At 34.2% G+C, this 12675-nt stretch overlaps 1 protein-coding gene across 1 annotated transcript; it reads left to right on the forward strand.

Moving 5' to 3' along the window:
* Positions 1-567: 567 nt before the first annotated feature.
* Positions 568-11160, forward strand: LOC129221067 (zinc finger protein 239-like). Its single transcript, XM_054855505.1, has 7 exons — positions 568-653; positions 8116-8298; positions 8872-9038; positions 9208-9212; positions 9556-9641; positions 10116-10367; positions 11145-11160. The coding sequence occupies exons 1-7, from the start codon at positions 568-570 to the stop codon at positions 11158-11160; spliced, it is 795 nt and encodes a 264-aa protein (XP_054711480.1).
* The last annotated feature ends 1515 nt before the right edge of the window (positions 11161-12675 follow it).

Raw genomic sequence — 12675 nt, forward strand, 5'->3', positions numbered from 1 at the left:
AGTACACCTGCGTATGAAATCATTTCAAACCATTGATTACAATACATATGAATCCATAAATTTTCAGTCAATAACAGAACACTTTAAACTATTTGTACATGCCCGTCATTTCAGGGAATGAACATCAAAGTACATGAAAAATGCAATTACATTATATTTTAAAATCCGGAAAGAAGTGAGGAGAGGGAGTTTGAATGATAGGCCTGTATTTGTATCCGTTATTTATTTATTTATTTATTATTATGCGGTAAAGGAGTTGGAGCCAGAGTTGCTCTGATTTGTAGCCCCGATTTCATAATAAGCGCCGTCGCGTCGTCTGAAAAATATTAATGCCAAAAGAGCGATTGCGTGCCAAAACGTGACAACTTCCCAGCCAAACAAGTCACCTGACCTGGGAAACATTGGGTCTCTAGCTTATTTCACTGAGACATTTGCTATGGCTCCCTCCATTAGTATTCCTTCTCAATGGTTGCGAAGCGTCAGAAATTCACCATAGAATGAAACGAGTATACGGTGAAAGCTTTATGAGTGACAGTCCAGTGCGTGATTGCTGTAGGAAATTTAAAGATGGACGAGGTAACATTCATGATGAAGGGGGCCAAGGACGAAAGTCGGTCGCAAATGAGGACCTCGTTGATCGAGTTGACCAAACTGTAAGAAGCAATCGGAGGTTTACGATTACGGACCTATCCGATCAGTTTCCTGAGATTTCAAGGTCAGCCCTTTACACTATCGTAACTGACAAGTTATTCTACAAAAAACGCTGTGAAAACCCATCTCAAATCACTGGCGGCAAACTTCTATGAAGAAGGTATTAAGAAGCTTGTACCCAGGTATGAAAAATGCCTCAATTTAAATGGCGGTTATGTTAAAAAGTAATTAATAATGTACCTAACTTTTGATAATAAATTTTTTTAATTACTCTTACTAGTTTTATTTTTATACCACATCGGAAGTTGATAAAAAAACAGCACTCGTAGAAAAAGGAATCAGAGTGTATTCCACTATCCATTTTTATCCGTTTTATTATTAATATTTTAAAAGTATAAAAATGCATAGTAGTTGAAAAAGAAATTCAAAAATGTAGTTGGAGAAGGCTGGCAAGTGGGATCTTAAAAAGGGGGGTCTCCGGGTTGACGTGATTCCAATCCTCCAGGTGATCTGAAGATCTGAAACATAAAGTCAAGGTTGATTTTTACTAAACAAGGATGTAAAATTGTCTGGATGTAGCCGATTTGAAAATATCATACGCGGGGACCATTTTGATAGTACTAAGAAAGTCTGTACCGAATTTCAAGTAGCTCGGTGTATTAGAACTTGAGATATTTTGTCAACCGCATCGAAAAAACTAGTTTCGAGAAAAACGCTTTTACAGTTTGCAGTCCCATTTCAGCAAAAGAGTTTATTTCAAGAAAATGAACTGCAACTCCAAAAATAATTTGAATTTCCATAAATCCTCTTAGAAACTTATTCTTGAAGGTCTAAACTCTGAGAATATGAAGGAAAAAAAAATTTGATTTTGAATTTCTAGACTAGAAATTCAAAAAACCCTTAATCCAGGAAAATCCTGTACTCGCACTTGCTCCAGTTTTTTCTTTTATGCAATCAGATTTAATTTACTGTTTGTGTCTTATTATTCCGCAAGTATAACATTCAGTACTTTAATTTTAGGATTTGTAATTTCAAACAAAATAAATAAAATAATGAAAAAATAATAATAATAATAAAAAAAAACCTTCTCTGCTGTACTTATTCTGTTGCAGGTATCAAACATTTAAATACCTAAAACATTATTTTTTGATGACATTTTAAAAATTAACTCTGCCAAAATAGAAAACCTTGTTTTGTTTTGAAAACTGTATTCATTTTTCTTTTTTCCCTGTTAGAGTAAAATAGTTTTCTGTTTTTAGATTGGAGTTCAATCAAGGGGATGAGTATAGGACCAAGGTTAAGTAGTCTTATCTTGTGACTGTAAATCGCCTAAGTTTGAAGCTTAAAATGCGTATGAACGTCAAAGACAAAATCGCATTCTTGCAAATATTGTGAAGAGACATTTAGTGACATTTCAGACTTAAATGTTCATTTAAAAATACGTACTAAAAAAAAACTGTATTCTTGTGAAATTTGTAGCAAGTCATTTTATCACAGAGGAAATTTAAAGAGCCATTTGAGGACACATACTAATGACAAACCATACTCTTGTGAAATTTGTAAAAAGTCATTTTCCCAGAGTGGAAGTTTAAGGATGCATTTAAGGACACACACTAAAGAAAAACCATTTTCTTGTGAAATTTGTAAAAAGTCATTTTCTCAAAGTGGACATTTTAAGAGCCATTTGAGCTGCCACACTAAAGAAAAACCATATTCTTGTAAAAATTTGTAAAAGTCATTTTCTCAAAGTGGACATTTTAAGCGCCATTTGAGGTGCCACACTAAAGAAAAACCGTATTCTTATGAAATTTGTAAAAAGTCATTTTCGGAGAGTGGAAGTTTAAAGAAGCATTTAAGGATATGTACTAAAGAATAACTATACTCTTGTGAAATTTGTAGCAAGTCATTTATTCAGAATGGAAATTTAAAGAGGCATTTGAGGACACACACTGAAGAAAAGCCATATTCTTGTGAAATTTGTAAAAAGTCATTTTCTCAAAGTGGACATATTAAGAGCCATTTGAGGTGCTACACTAAAGAAAAACCATCTTCTTGTGAAATTTGTAAAAAGTCATTTTGGGAGAGTGGAAGTTTAAAGAAGCATTTGAGGACATACACTAAAGAAAAACCATTTTCTTGTGAAATTTGTAAAAAGTCATTTTCTCAAAGTGGACATTTTAAGAGCCATTTGAGGTGCCACACTAAAGAAAAACCCTATTCTTGTGAAATTTGTAAAAAGTCATTTTCTCGAAGCGGAAGTCTAAGGACGCATTTGCGAACACATACTAAAGAAAAGCCATATTCTTGTGAAACTTGTCAAAAGCCATTTTCTCATACCGGGAACTTAAGGATGCATTTGAGGACATACATTAAAGAAAAACAATATTCTTGTGAAATTTGTAAAAAGTCATTTTCTCAAAGTGGACATTTTAAGAGCCATTTTAGGACCCACACTAAAGAAAAACCCTATTCTTGTGAAATTTGTAAAAAGTCATTTTCTCAAAGTGGAAATTTTAAGAGCCATTTGAGGTACCACACTAAAGAAAAACCATATTCTTGTGAAATTTGTAAAAAGTCATTTTCTCGAAGCGGAAGTCTAAGGACGCATTTGCGAACACATACTAAAGAAAAGCCATATTCTTGTGAAATTTGTCAAAAGCCATTTTCTCATACCGGGAACTTAAGGATGCATTTGAGGACACACACTAAAGAAAAACCATATTCTTGTGAAATTTGTAAAAAGTCATTTTCTCAAAGTGGAAATTTTAAGAGCCATTTGAGGTGCCACACTAAAGAAAAACCATATTCTTGTGAAATTTGTAAAAGGTCATTTTCGGAGGGTGGAAGTTTAAAGAAGCATTTGAGGACACACACTAAAGAAAAACCATATTCTTGTGAAATTTGTAAAAAGTCATTTTCTCAAAGTGGACATTTTAAGAGCCATTTGAGGACCCACACTAAAGAAAAACCCTATTCTTGTGAAATTTGTAAAAAGTCATTTTCTCAAAGTGGACATTTTAAGAGCCATTTGAGGACCCACACTAAAGAAAAACCCTATTCTTGTGAAATATGTAAAAAGTCATTTTCTCGAAGCGGAAATCTAAGGACGCATTTGCGAACACATACTAAAGAAAAGCCATATTCTTGTGAAATTTGTCAAAAGCCATTTTCTCAGAGCGGAAGTCTAAGGACGCATTTGCGAACACATACTAAAGAAAAACCATATTCTTGTGAAACTTGTCAAAAGTCATTTTCTCATACCGGGAGCTTAAGGATGCATTTGAGGACACACATTAAAGAAAAACAATATTCTTGTGAAATTTGTAAGAAGTCATTTTCTCAAAGTGGACATTTTACGAGCCATTTGAGGACCCACACTAAAGAAAAACCCTATTCTTGTGAAATTTGTAAAAAGTCATTTTCTCAAAGTGGACATTTTAAGAGCCATTTGAGGACCCACACTAAAGAAAAACCCTATTCTTGTGAAATTTGTAAAAAGTCATTTTCTCAAAGTGGACGTTTTAAGAGCCATTTGAGGACCCACACTAAAGAAAAACCCTATTCTTGTGAAATTTGTAAAAAGTCATTTTCTCAAAGTGGACATTTTAAGAGCCATTTGAGGACCCACACTAAAGAAAAACCCTATTCTTGTGAAATTTGTAAAAAGCCATTTTCTCAGAGCGGAAGTCTAAGGACGCATTTGCGAACACATACTAAAGAAAAACCATATTCTTGTGAAACTTGTCAAAAGTCATTTTCTCATACCGGGAACTTAAGGATGCATTTGAGGACCCACACTAGAGAAAAACCATATTCCTGTGAAATTTGTAAAAAGTCATTTTCTCAGACGGGAAGTCTAAGGACGCATTTGCGAACACATACTAAAGAAAAACCATATTCTTGTGAAATTTGTCAAAAGTCATTTTCTCAAAGTGGAAATTTTAAGAGCCATTTGAGGTGGCACACTAAAGAAAAACCATATTCTTGTGAAATTTGTAAAAGGTCATTTTCGGAGGGTGGAAGTTTAAAGAAGCATTTGAGGACACACACTAAAGAAAAACCAATATTCTTGTGAAATTTATAAAAAGTCATTTTCTCAAAGTGGAAATTTTAAGAGCCATTTGAGGTGCCACACTAAAGAAAAACCATATTCTTGTGAAATTTGTAAAAGGTCATTTTCGGAGGGTGGAAGTTTAAAGAAGCATTTGAGGACACACACTAAAGAAAAACCATATTCTTGTGAAATTTGTAAAAAGTCATTTTCTCAAAGTGGACATTTTAAGAGCCATTTGAGGTGCCACACTAAAGAAAAACCATATTCTTGTGAAATTTGTAAAAAGTCATTTTCTCAAAGTGGACATTTTAAGAGCCATTTGAGGTGCCACACTAAAGAAAAACCATATTCTTGTGAAATTTGTAAAAGGTCATTTTCGGAGGGTGGAAGTTCAAAGAAGCATTTGAGGAGCCACACTAAAGAAAAACCATATTCTTGTGAAATTTGTCAAAAGTCATTCTCTCACAGCGGAAGTCTAAGGACGCATTTGCGAACAAATACTAAAGAAAAACCATATTCTTGTGAAATTTGTCAAAAGTCATTTTCTCATAGCAGAAGTCTAAGGACGCATTTGCGAACACATACTAAAGAAAAACCATATTCTTATGAAACTTGTCAAAAGTCATTTTCTCGAAGCGGAAGTCTAAGGACGCATTTGCGAACACATACTAAAGAAAAGCCATATTCTTGTGAAATTTGTCAAAAGCCATTTTCTCAGAGCGGAAGTCTAAGGACGCATTTGCGAACACATACTAAAGAAAAACCATATTCTTGTGAAACTTGTCAAAAGTCATTTTCTCATACCGGGAACTTAAGGATGCATTTGAGGACACACATTAAAGAAAAACAATATTCTTGTGAAATTTGTAAGAAGTCATTTTCTCAAAGTGGACATTTTACGAGCCATTTGAGGACCCACACTAAAGAAAAACCCTATTCTTGTGAAATTTGTAAAAAAGTCATTTTCTCAAAGTGGACATTTTAAGAGCCACTTGAGGACCCACACTGAAGAAAAACCCTATTCTTGTGAAATTTGTAAAAAGCCATTTTCTCAGAGCGGAAGTCTAAGGACGCATTTGCGAACACATACTAAAGAAAAACCATATTCTTGTGAAACTTGTCAAAAGTCATTTTCTCATACCGGGAACTTAAGGATGCATTTGAGGACACACATTAAAGAAAAACCATATTCTTGTGAAATTTGTAAAAAGTCATTTTCTCAAAGTGGACATTTTAAGAGCCATTTGAGGACCCACACTAAAGAAAAACCCTATTCTTGTGAAATTTGTAAAAAGTCATTTTCTCAAAGTGGACATTTTAAGAGCCATTTGAGGACCCACACTAAAGAAAAACCCTATTCTTGTGAAATTTGTAAAAAAGTCATTTTCTCAAAGTGGACATTTTAAGAGCCACTTGAGGACCCACACTAAAGAAAAACCCTATTCTTGTGAAATTTGTAAAAAGCCATTTTCTCACAGCGGAAGTCTAAGGACGCATTTGCGAACACATACTAAAGAAAAACCATATTCTTGTGAAATTTGTCAAAAGTCATTTTCTCATAGCAGAAGTCTAAGGACGCATTTGCGAACACATACTAAAGAAAAACCATATTCTTATGAAACTTGTCAAAAGTCATTTTCTCATACCGGGAACTTAAGGATGCATTTGAGGACCCACACTAAAGAAAAACCCTATTCTTGTGAAATTTGTAAAAAGTCATTTTCTCAAAGTGGACATTTTAAGAGCCATTTGAGGACCCACACTAAAGAAAAACCCTATTCTTGTGAAATTTGTAAAAAGTCATTTTCTCGAAGCGGAAGTCTAAGGACGCATTTGCGAACACATACTAAAGAAAAGCCATATTCTTGTGAAATTTGTCAAAAGCCATTTTCTCAGAGCGGAAGTCTAAGGACGCATTTGCGAACACATACTAAAGAAAAACCATATTCTTGTGAAACTTGTCAAAAGTCATTTTCTCATACCGGGAACTTAAGGATGCATTTGAGGACACACATTAAAGAAAAACAATATTCTTGTGAAATTTGTCAAAAGTCATTTTCTCACAGCGGAAGTCTAAGGACGCATTTGCGAACACATACTAAAGAAAAACCATATTCTTGTGAAATTTGTCAAAAGTCATTTTCTCATAGCAGAAGTCTAAGGACGCATTTGCGAACACATACTAAAGAAAAACCATATTGTTATGAAACTTGTCAAAAGTCATTTTCTCATACCGGGAACTTAAGGATGCATTTGAGGACACACATTAAAGAAAAACCATATTCTTGTGAAATTTGTAAAAAGTCATTTTCTCAAAGTGGACATTTTAAGAGCCATTTGAGGACCCACACTAAAGAAAAACCCTATTCTTGTGAAATTTGTAAAAAGTCATTTTCTCAAAGTGGACATTTTAAGAGCCATTTGAGGACCCACACTAAAGAAAAACCCTATTCTTGTGAAATTTGTAAAAAGTCATTTTCTCGAAGCGGAAGTCTAAGGACGCATTTGCGAACACATACTAAAGAAAAGCCATATTCTTGTGAAATTTGTCAAAAGCCATTTTCTCAGAGCGGAAGTCTAAGGACGCATTTGCGAACACATACTAAAGAAAAACCATATTCTTGTGAAACTTGTCAAAAGTCATTTTCTCATACCGGGAACTTAAGGATGCATTTGAGGACACACATTAAAGAAAAACAATATTCTTGTGAAATTTGTAAAAAGTCATTTTCTCAAAGTGGACATTTTAAGAGCCATTTGAATACCCACACTAGAGAAAAACCATATTCATGTGAAATTTGTAAAAAGTCATTTTCTCAAAGTGGAAATTTTAAGAGCCATTTGAGGTGCCACACTAAAGAAAAACCATATTCTTGTGAAATTTGTAAAAGGTCATTTTCGGAGGGTGGAAGTTTAAAGAAGCATTTGAGGACACACACTAAAGAAAAACCATATTCTTGTGAAATTTGTAAAAAGTCATTTTCTCAAAGTGGAAATTTTAAGAGCCATTAGAGGTGCCACACTAAAGAAAAACCATATTCTTGTGAAATTTGTAAAAGGTCATTTTCGGAGGGTGGAAGTTTAAAGAAGCATTTGAGGAGCCACACTAAAGAAAAACCATATTCTTGTGAAATTTGTCAAAAGTCATTTTCTCACAGCGGAAGTCTAAGGACGCATTTGCGAACACATACTAAAGAAAAACCATATTCTTGTGAAATTTGTCAAAAGTCATTTTCTCATAGCAGAAGTCTAAGGACGCATTTGCGAACACATACTAAAGAAAAACCATATTCTTATGAAACTTGTCAAAAGTCATTTTCTCATACCGGGAACTTAAGGATGCATTTGAGGACACACATTAAAGAAAAACCATATTCTTGTGAAAATTGTAAAAAGTCATTTTCTCAAAGTGGACATTTTAAGAGCCATTTGAGGACCCACACTAAAGAAAAACCATATTCCTGTGAAATTTGTAAAAAGTCATTTTCTCAGAGCGGAAGTCTAAGGACGCATTTGCGAACACATACTAAAGAAAAACCATATTCTTGTGAAATTTGTCAAAAGTCATTTTCTCATAGCAGAAGTCTAAGGACGCATTTGCGAACACATACTAAAGAAAAGCCATATTCTTGTGAAATTTGTCAAAAGTCATTTTCTCATACTGGGAAGTTAAGGATGCATTTGAGGACACACATTAAAGAAAAACCATATTCTTGTGAAGTTTGTAAAAAGTCATTTTCTCAAAGTGGACATTTTAAGAGCCATTTGAGGACCCACACTAAAGAAAAACCCTATTCTTGTGAAATTTGTAAAAAGTCATTTTCTCAAAGTGGACATTTTAAGAGCCATTTGAGGACCCACACTAAAGAAAAACCCTATTCTTGTGAAATTTGTAAAAAGTCATTTTCTCGAAGCGGAAGTCTAAGGACGCATTTGCGAACACATACTAAAGAAAAGCCATATTCTTGTGAAATTTGTCAAAAGCCATTTTCTCAGAGCGGAAGTCTAAGGACGCATTTGCGAACACATACTAAAGAAAAACCATATTCTTGTGAAACTTGTCAAAAGTCATTTTCTCATACCGGGAACTTAAGGATGCATTTGAGGACACACATTAAAGAAAAACAATATTCTTGTGAAATTTGTCAAAAGTCATTTTCTCACAGCGGAAGTCTAAGGACGCATTTGCGAACACATACTAAAGAAAAACCATATTCTTGTGAAATTTGTCAAAAATCATTTTCTCATACCGGGAACTTAAGGATGCATTTGAGGACACACATTAAAGAAAAACCATATTCTTGTGAAATTTGTAAAAAGTCATTTTCTCAAAGTGGACATTTTAAGAGCCATTTGAGGACCCACACTAAAGAAAAACCCTATTCTTGTGAAATTTGTAAAAAGTCATTTTCTCAAAGTGGACATTTTAAGAGCCATTTGAGGACCCACACTAAAGAAAAACCCTATTCTTGTGAAATTTGTAAAAAGTCATTTTCTCGAAGCGGAAGTCTAAGGACGCATTTGCGAACACATACTAAAGAAAAGCCATATTCTTGTGAAATTTGTCAAAAGCCATTTTCTCAGAGCGGAAGTCTAAGGACGCATTTGCGAACACATACTAAAGAAAAACCATATTCTTGTGAAACTTGTCAAAAGTCATTTTCTCATACCGGGAACTTAAGGATGCATTTGAGGACACACATTAAAGAAAAACAATATTCTTGTGAAATTTGTAAGAAGTCATTTTCTCAAAGTGGACATTTACGAGCCATTTGAGGACCCACACTAAAGAAAAACCCTATTCTTGTGAAATTTGTAAAAAGTCATTTTCTCAAAGTGGACATTTTAAGAGCCATTTGAGGACCCACACTAGAGAAAAACCATATTCATGTGAAATTTGTAAAAAGTCATTTTCTCAGACGGGAAGTCTAAGGACGCATTTGCGAACACATACTAAAAAAAAACCATATTCTTGTGAAATTTGTCAAAAGTCATTTTCTCAAAGTGGAAATTTTAAGAGCCATTTGAGGTGCCACACTAAAGAAAAACCATATTCTTGTGAAATTTGTAAAAGGTCATTTTCGGAGGGTGGAAGTTTAAAGAAGCATTTGAGGACACACACTAAAGAAAAACCATATTCTTGTGAAAATTGTAAAAAGTCATATTCTCAAAATGGAAATTTTAAGAGCCATTTGAGGTGCCACACTAAAGAAAAACCATATTCTTGTGATATTTGTAAAAGGTCATTTTCGGAGGGTGGAAGTTTAAAGAAGCATTTGAGGACACACACTAAAGAAAAACCATATTCTTGTGAAATTTGTAAAAAGTCATTTTCTCAAAGTGGAAATTTTAAGAGCCATTAGAGGTGCCACACTAAAGAAAAACCATATTCTTGTGAAATTTGTAAAAGGTCATTTTCGGAGGGTGGAAGTTTAAAGAAGCATTTGAGGAGCCACACTAAAGAAAAACCATATTCTTGTGAAATTTGTCAAAAGTCATTTTCTCACAGCGGAAGTCTAAGGACGCATTTGCGAACACATACTAAAGAAAAACCATATTCTTGTGAAATTTGTCAAAAGTCATTTTCTCATAGCAGAAGTCTAAGGACGCATTTGCGAACACATACTAAAGAAAAACCATATTCTTATGAAACTTGTCAAAAGTCATTTTCTCATACCGGGAACTTAAGGATGCATTTGAGGACACACATTAAAGAAAAACCATATTCTTGTGAAATTTGTAAAAAGTCATTTTCTCAAAGTGGACATTTTAAGAGCCATTTGAGGACCCACACTAAAGAAAAACCATATTCCTGTGAAATTTGTAAAAAGTCATTTTCTCAGAGCGGAAGTCTAAGGACGCATTTGCGAACACATACTAAAGAAAAACCATATTCTTGTGAAATTTGTCAAAAGTCATTTTCTCATAGCAGAAGTCTAAGGACGCATTTGCGAACACATACTAAAGAAAAGCCATATTCTTGTGAAATTTGTCAAAAGTCATTTTCTCATACTGGGAAGTTAAGGATGCATTTGAGGACACACATTAAAGAAAAACAATATTCTTGTGAAATTTGTAAAAAGTCATTTTCTCAATGTGGACATTTTAAGAGCCTTTTGAGGTGCCACACTAAAGAAAAACCATATTCTTCTGAAATTTGTAAAAAGTCATTTTCGGAGAATGGAGATTTGAAAGTTCATTTGGAAGCTCACACTTAAGAAAACCATATTCGTGTGAAATTTGTAAAAAATCATTTTCTAACAATGGACATTTTAAGAGCCATTTGAGGACCCACACTAGAGAAAATCATATTCTTGTGAAATTCGTTAAAAGTCATTTTCCCAGAGTGGATGTCTAAGGGCGCATTTGCGAACACATACTAAAGATAAAGTCATACTCGTGTGAAACTATATTCTTTGTGACTTTTTCATCTTTAAAGATTGCCTCATCGTTAAGATTTCAATTTCGAAACATTCTGGGTGAGATTATCCGAACATTAACGTCACCAAATATTGTTTAAAATTTTAGTTTTAAAACTTCAATTTTTAAATTTTTTGGAAGAAAATTCCCGAATACACTCCCTTTTTCTTTTAAATTCAAAGATGACCTAAATATGCGTTATAAAGACTCCTGTTTGAGGGAAAAAAATCAGGAAGAGGATCCTGCTAGATAGCATAAAACTGCATTTTTAAAACTCCTATTAGGAAAAAAAAAATCAGAGGATGTTTTTCTGAAGTCCCCAAAGAAAGTTCAAGACTGAGTTCTTACAATTTCATCAATTCAAAAAAAAAAAAAAAAAAATGCTGGGAGAACCTCCAAACCCTTTCGTTCTTCCTCAAGTCAATAAAAGAGAAGTCTGAAATAACGTTTTAAAAGACGTTTAAAAAAAATGTTGTTTCAACTTAGCAAAATTTCTGTGAAAGAACCCCAAACCCTTTGCTCTAAGTTTGCTAAAGATAGCTTTAATTTTCAGCTTTAAGACATCATTTTAAGATTTTTTTTTTGGTAAGAGCTTTCCCCACCCTTTCTCCCCTTCCCCCCCAAAGACAGTCCAAATTTCTTCGTTTTTATCATTATTATTCCTAATTAGACTTTACTTTAAAAAAATATCACGGGCACAACCCTGGAAACTCCTCTCCATTGCCCAAACCTTGATAAAGCTCTTCTAAAACGACGTTTTTAAAACTTCAGTGCCAAAGCATTTACGCTAGAGCACATCAGAAGTCCCCCCCCCCCCCCCCCAGCCACTCTAGATTTCCTGAAATAGTCGTCAACTTCCTAAAATCATTTTTGCCCCCGCACTTATAATCCCCACTCGCCGCCTCAGTTCAAAGTCGTTGTTGGTGTATGTCAAGGGTCGAGAGTTCATCACTAGTTCGACTTCTGCAAGAAGAATCAGCATTTCTTCAAATTTTATAAGGGCCTTCCCCAACTATCTTGAGACTCTCATAAAATTCTTCCTACCTTGCCGCTCTCGCTACTATATATTTCCAAGTGATTCTTTTGGAAGTCATGAAATTATTAAGTATTTTATCTTGTAAAAGTTTCTGAAGCCCTCGAAATTCTTTATCTGCAGATTTAAACTTTTTTGCGTTGTCAGAGTACACTGTGTTACAACTTTCACGTCTTGATAAAAATCGTCTAAAAGCCAAAATAAAGGATTCAGTTGATTGATTGGACACCAGTTCCAAACGTACATCTCTCGTGACTGCGCACGTGAACAAAGTCATGCAAGACTTCAAAGTATTCGAACCTTCTTTCACATGTATAGGTCCCGCGAAATCTATTCCACATACTGAAAAAGGAGGAGGTTCTACAATTCTGTCCTTAGACAACGGGGCAGTGATCTGATTGGCTGCTTTAGCTGAATATCTGTTGCAAATAAGACATTTCCTTATTGTTCCCTTTATGAGCTGACGCCCTTTTGGAATCCAAAATCTTTTCCGGATGTTGATCAAGGTTATATCGAC

This window comes from Uloborus diversus, chromosome 4 (genome assembly GCF_026930045.1).
Source record: "Uloborus diversus isolate 005 chromosome 4, Udiv.v.3.1, whole genome shotgun sequence".
NCBI lineage: Eukaryota > Metazoa > Arthropoda > Arachnida > Araneae > Uloboridae > Uloborus > Uloborus diversus.

Bases quoted from the DNA above. Each gene is read 5' to 3' on its own strand.
- LOC129221067 (XM_054855505.1), top strand. From the start codon at position 568: ATGGACGAGGTAACATTCATGATGAAGGGGGCCAAGGACGAAAGTCGG. The intron at 654-8,115 runs GTAAGAAGCAAT...ATTTTCTCAAAG, and splicing joins TTGATCGAGTTGACCAAACT to TGGACATTTTAAGAGCCATT. The intron at 8,299-8,871 runs GCATTTGCGAAC...ATTTTCTCACAG, and splicing joins CATAGCAGAAGTCTAAGGAC to CGGAAGTCTAAGGACGCATT.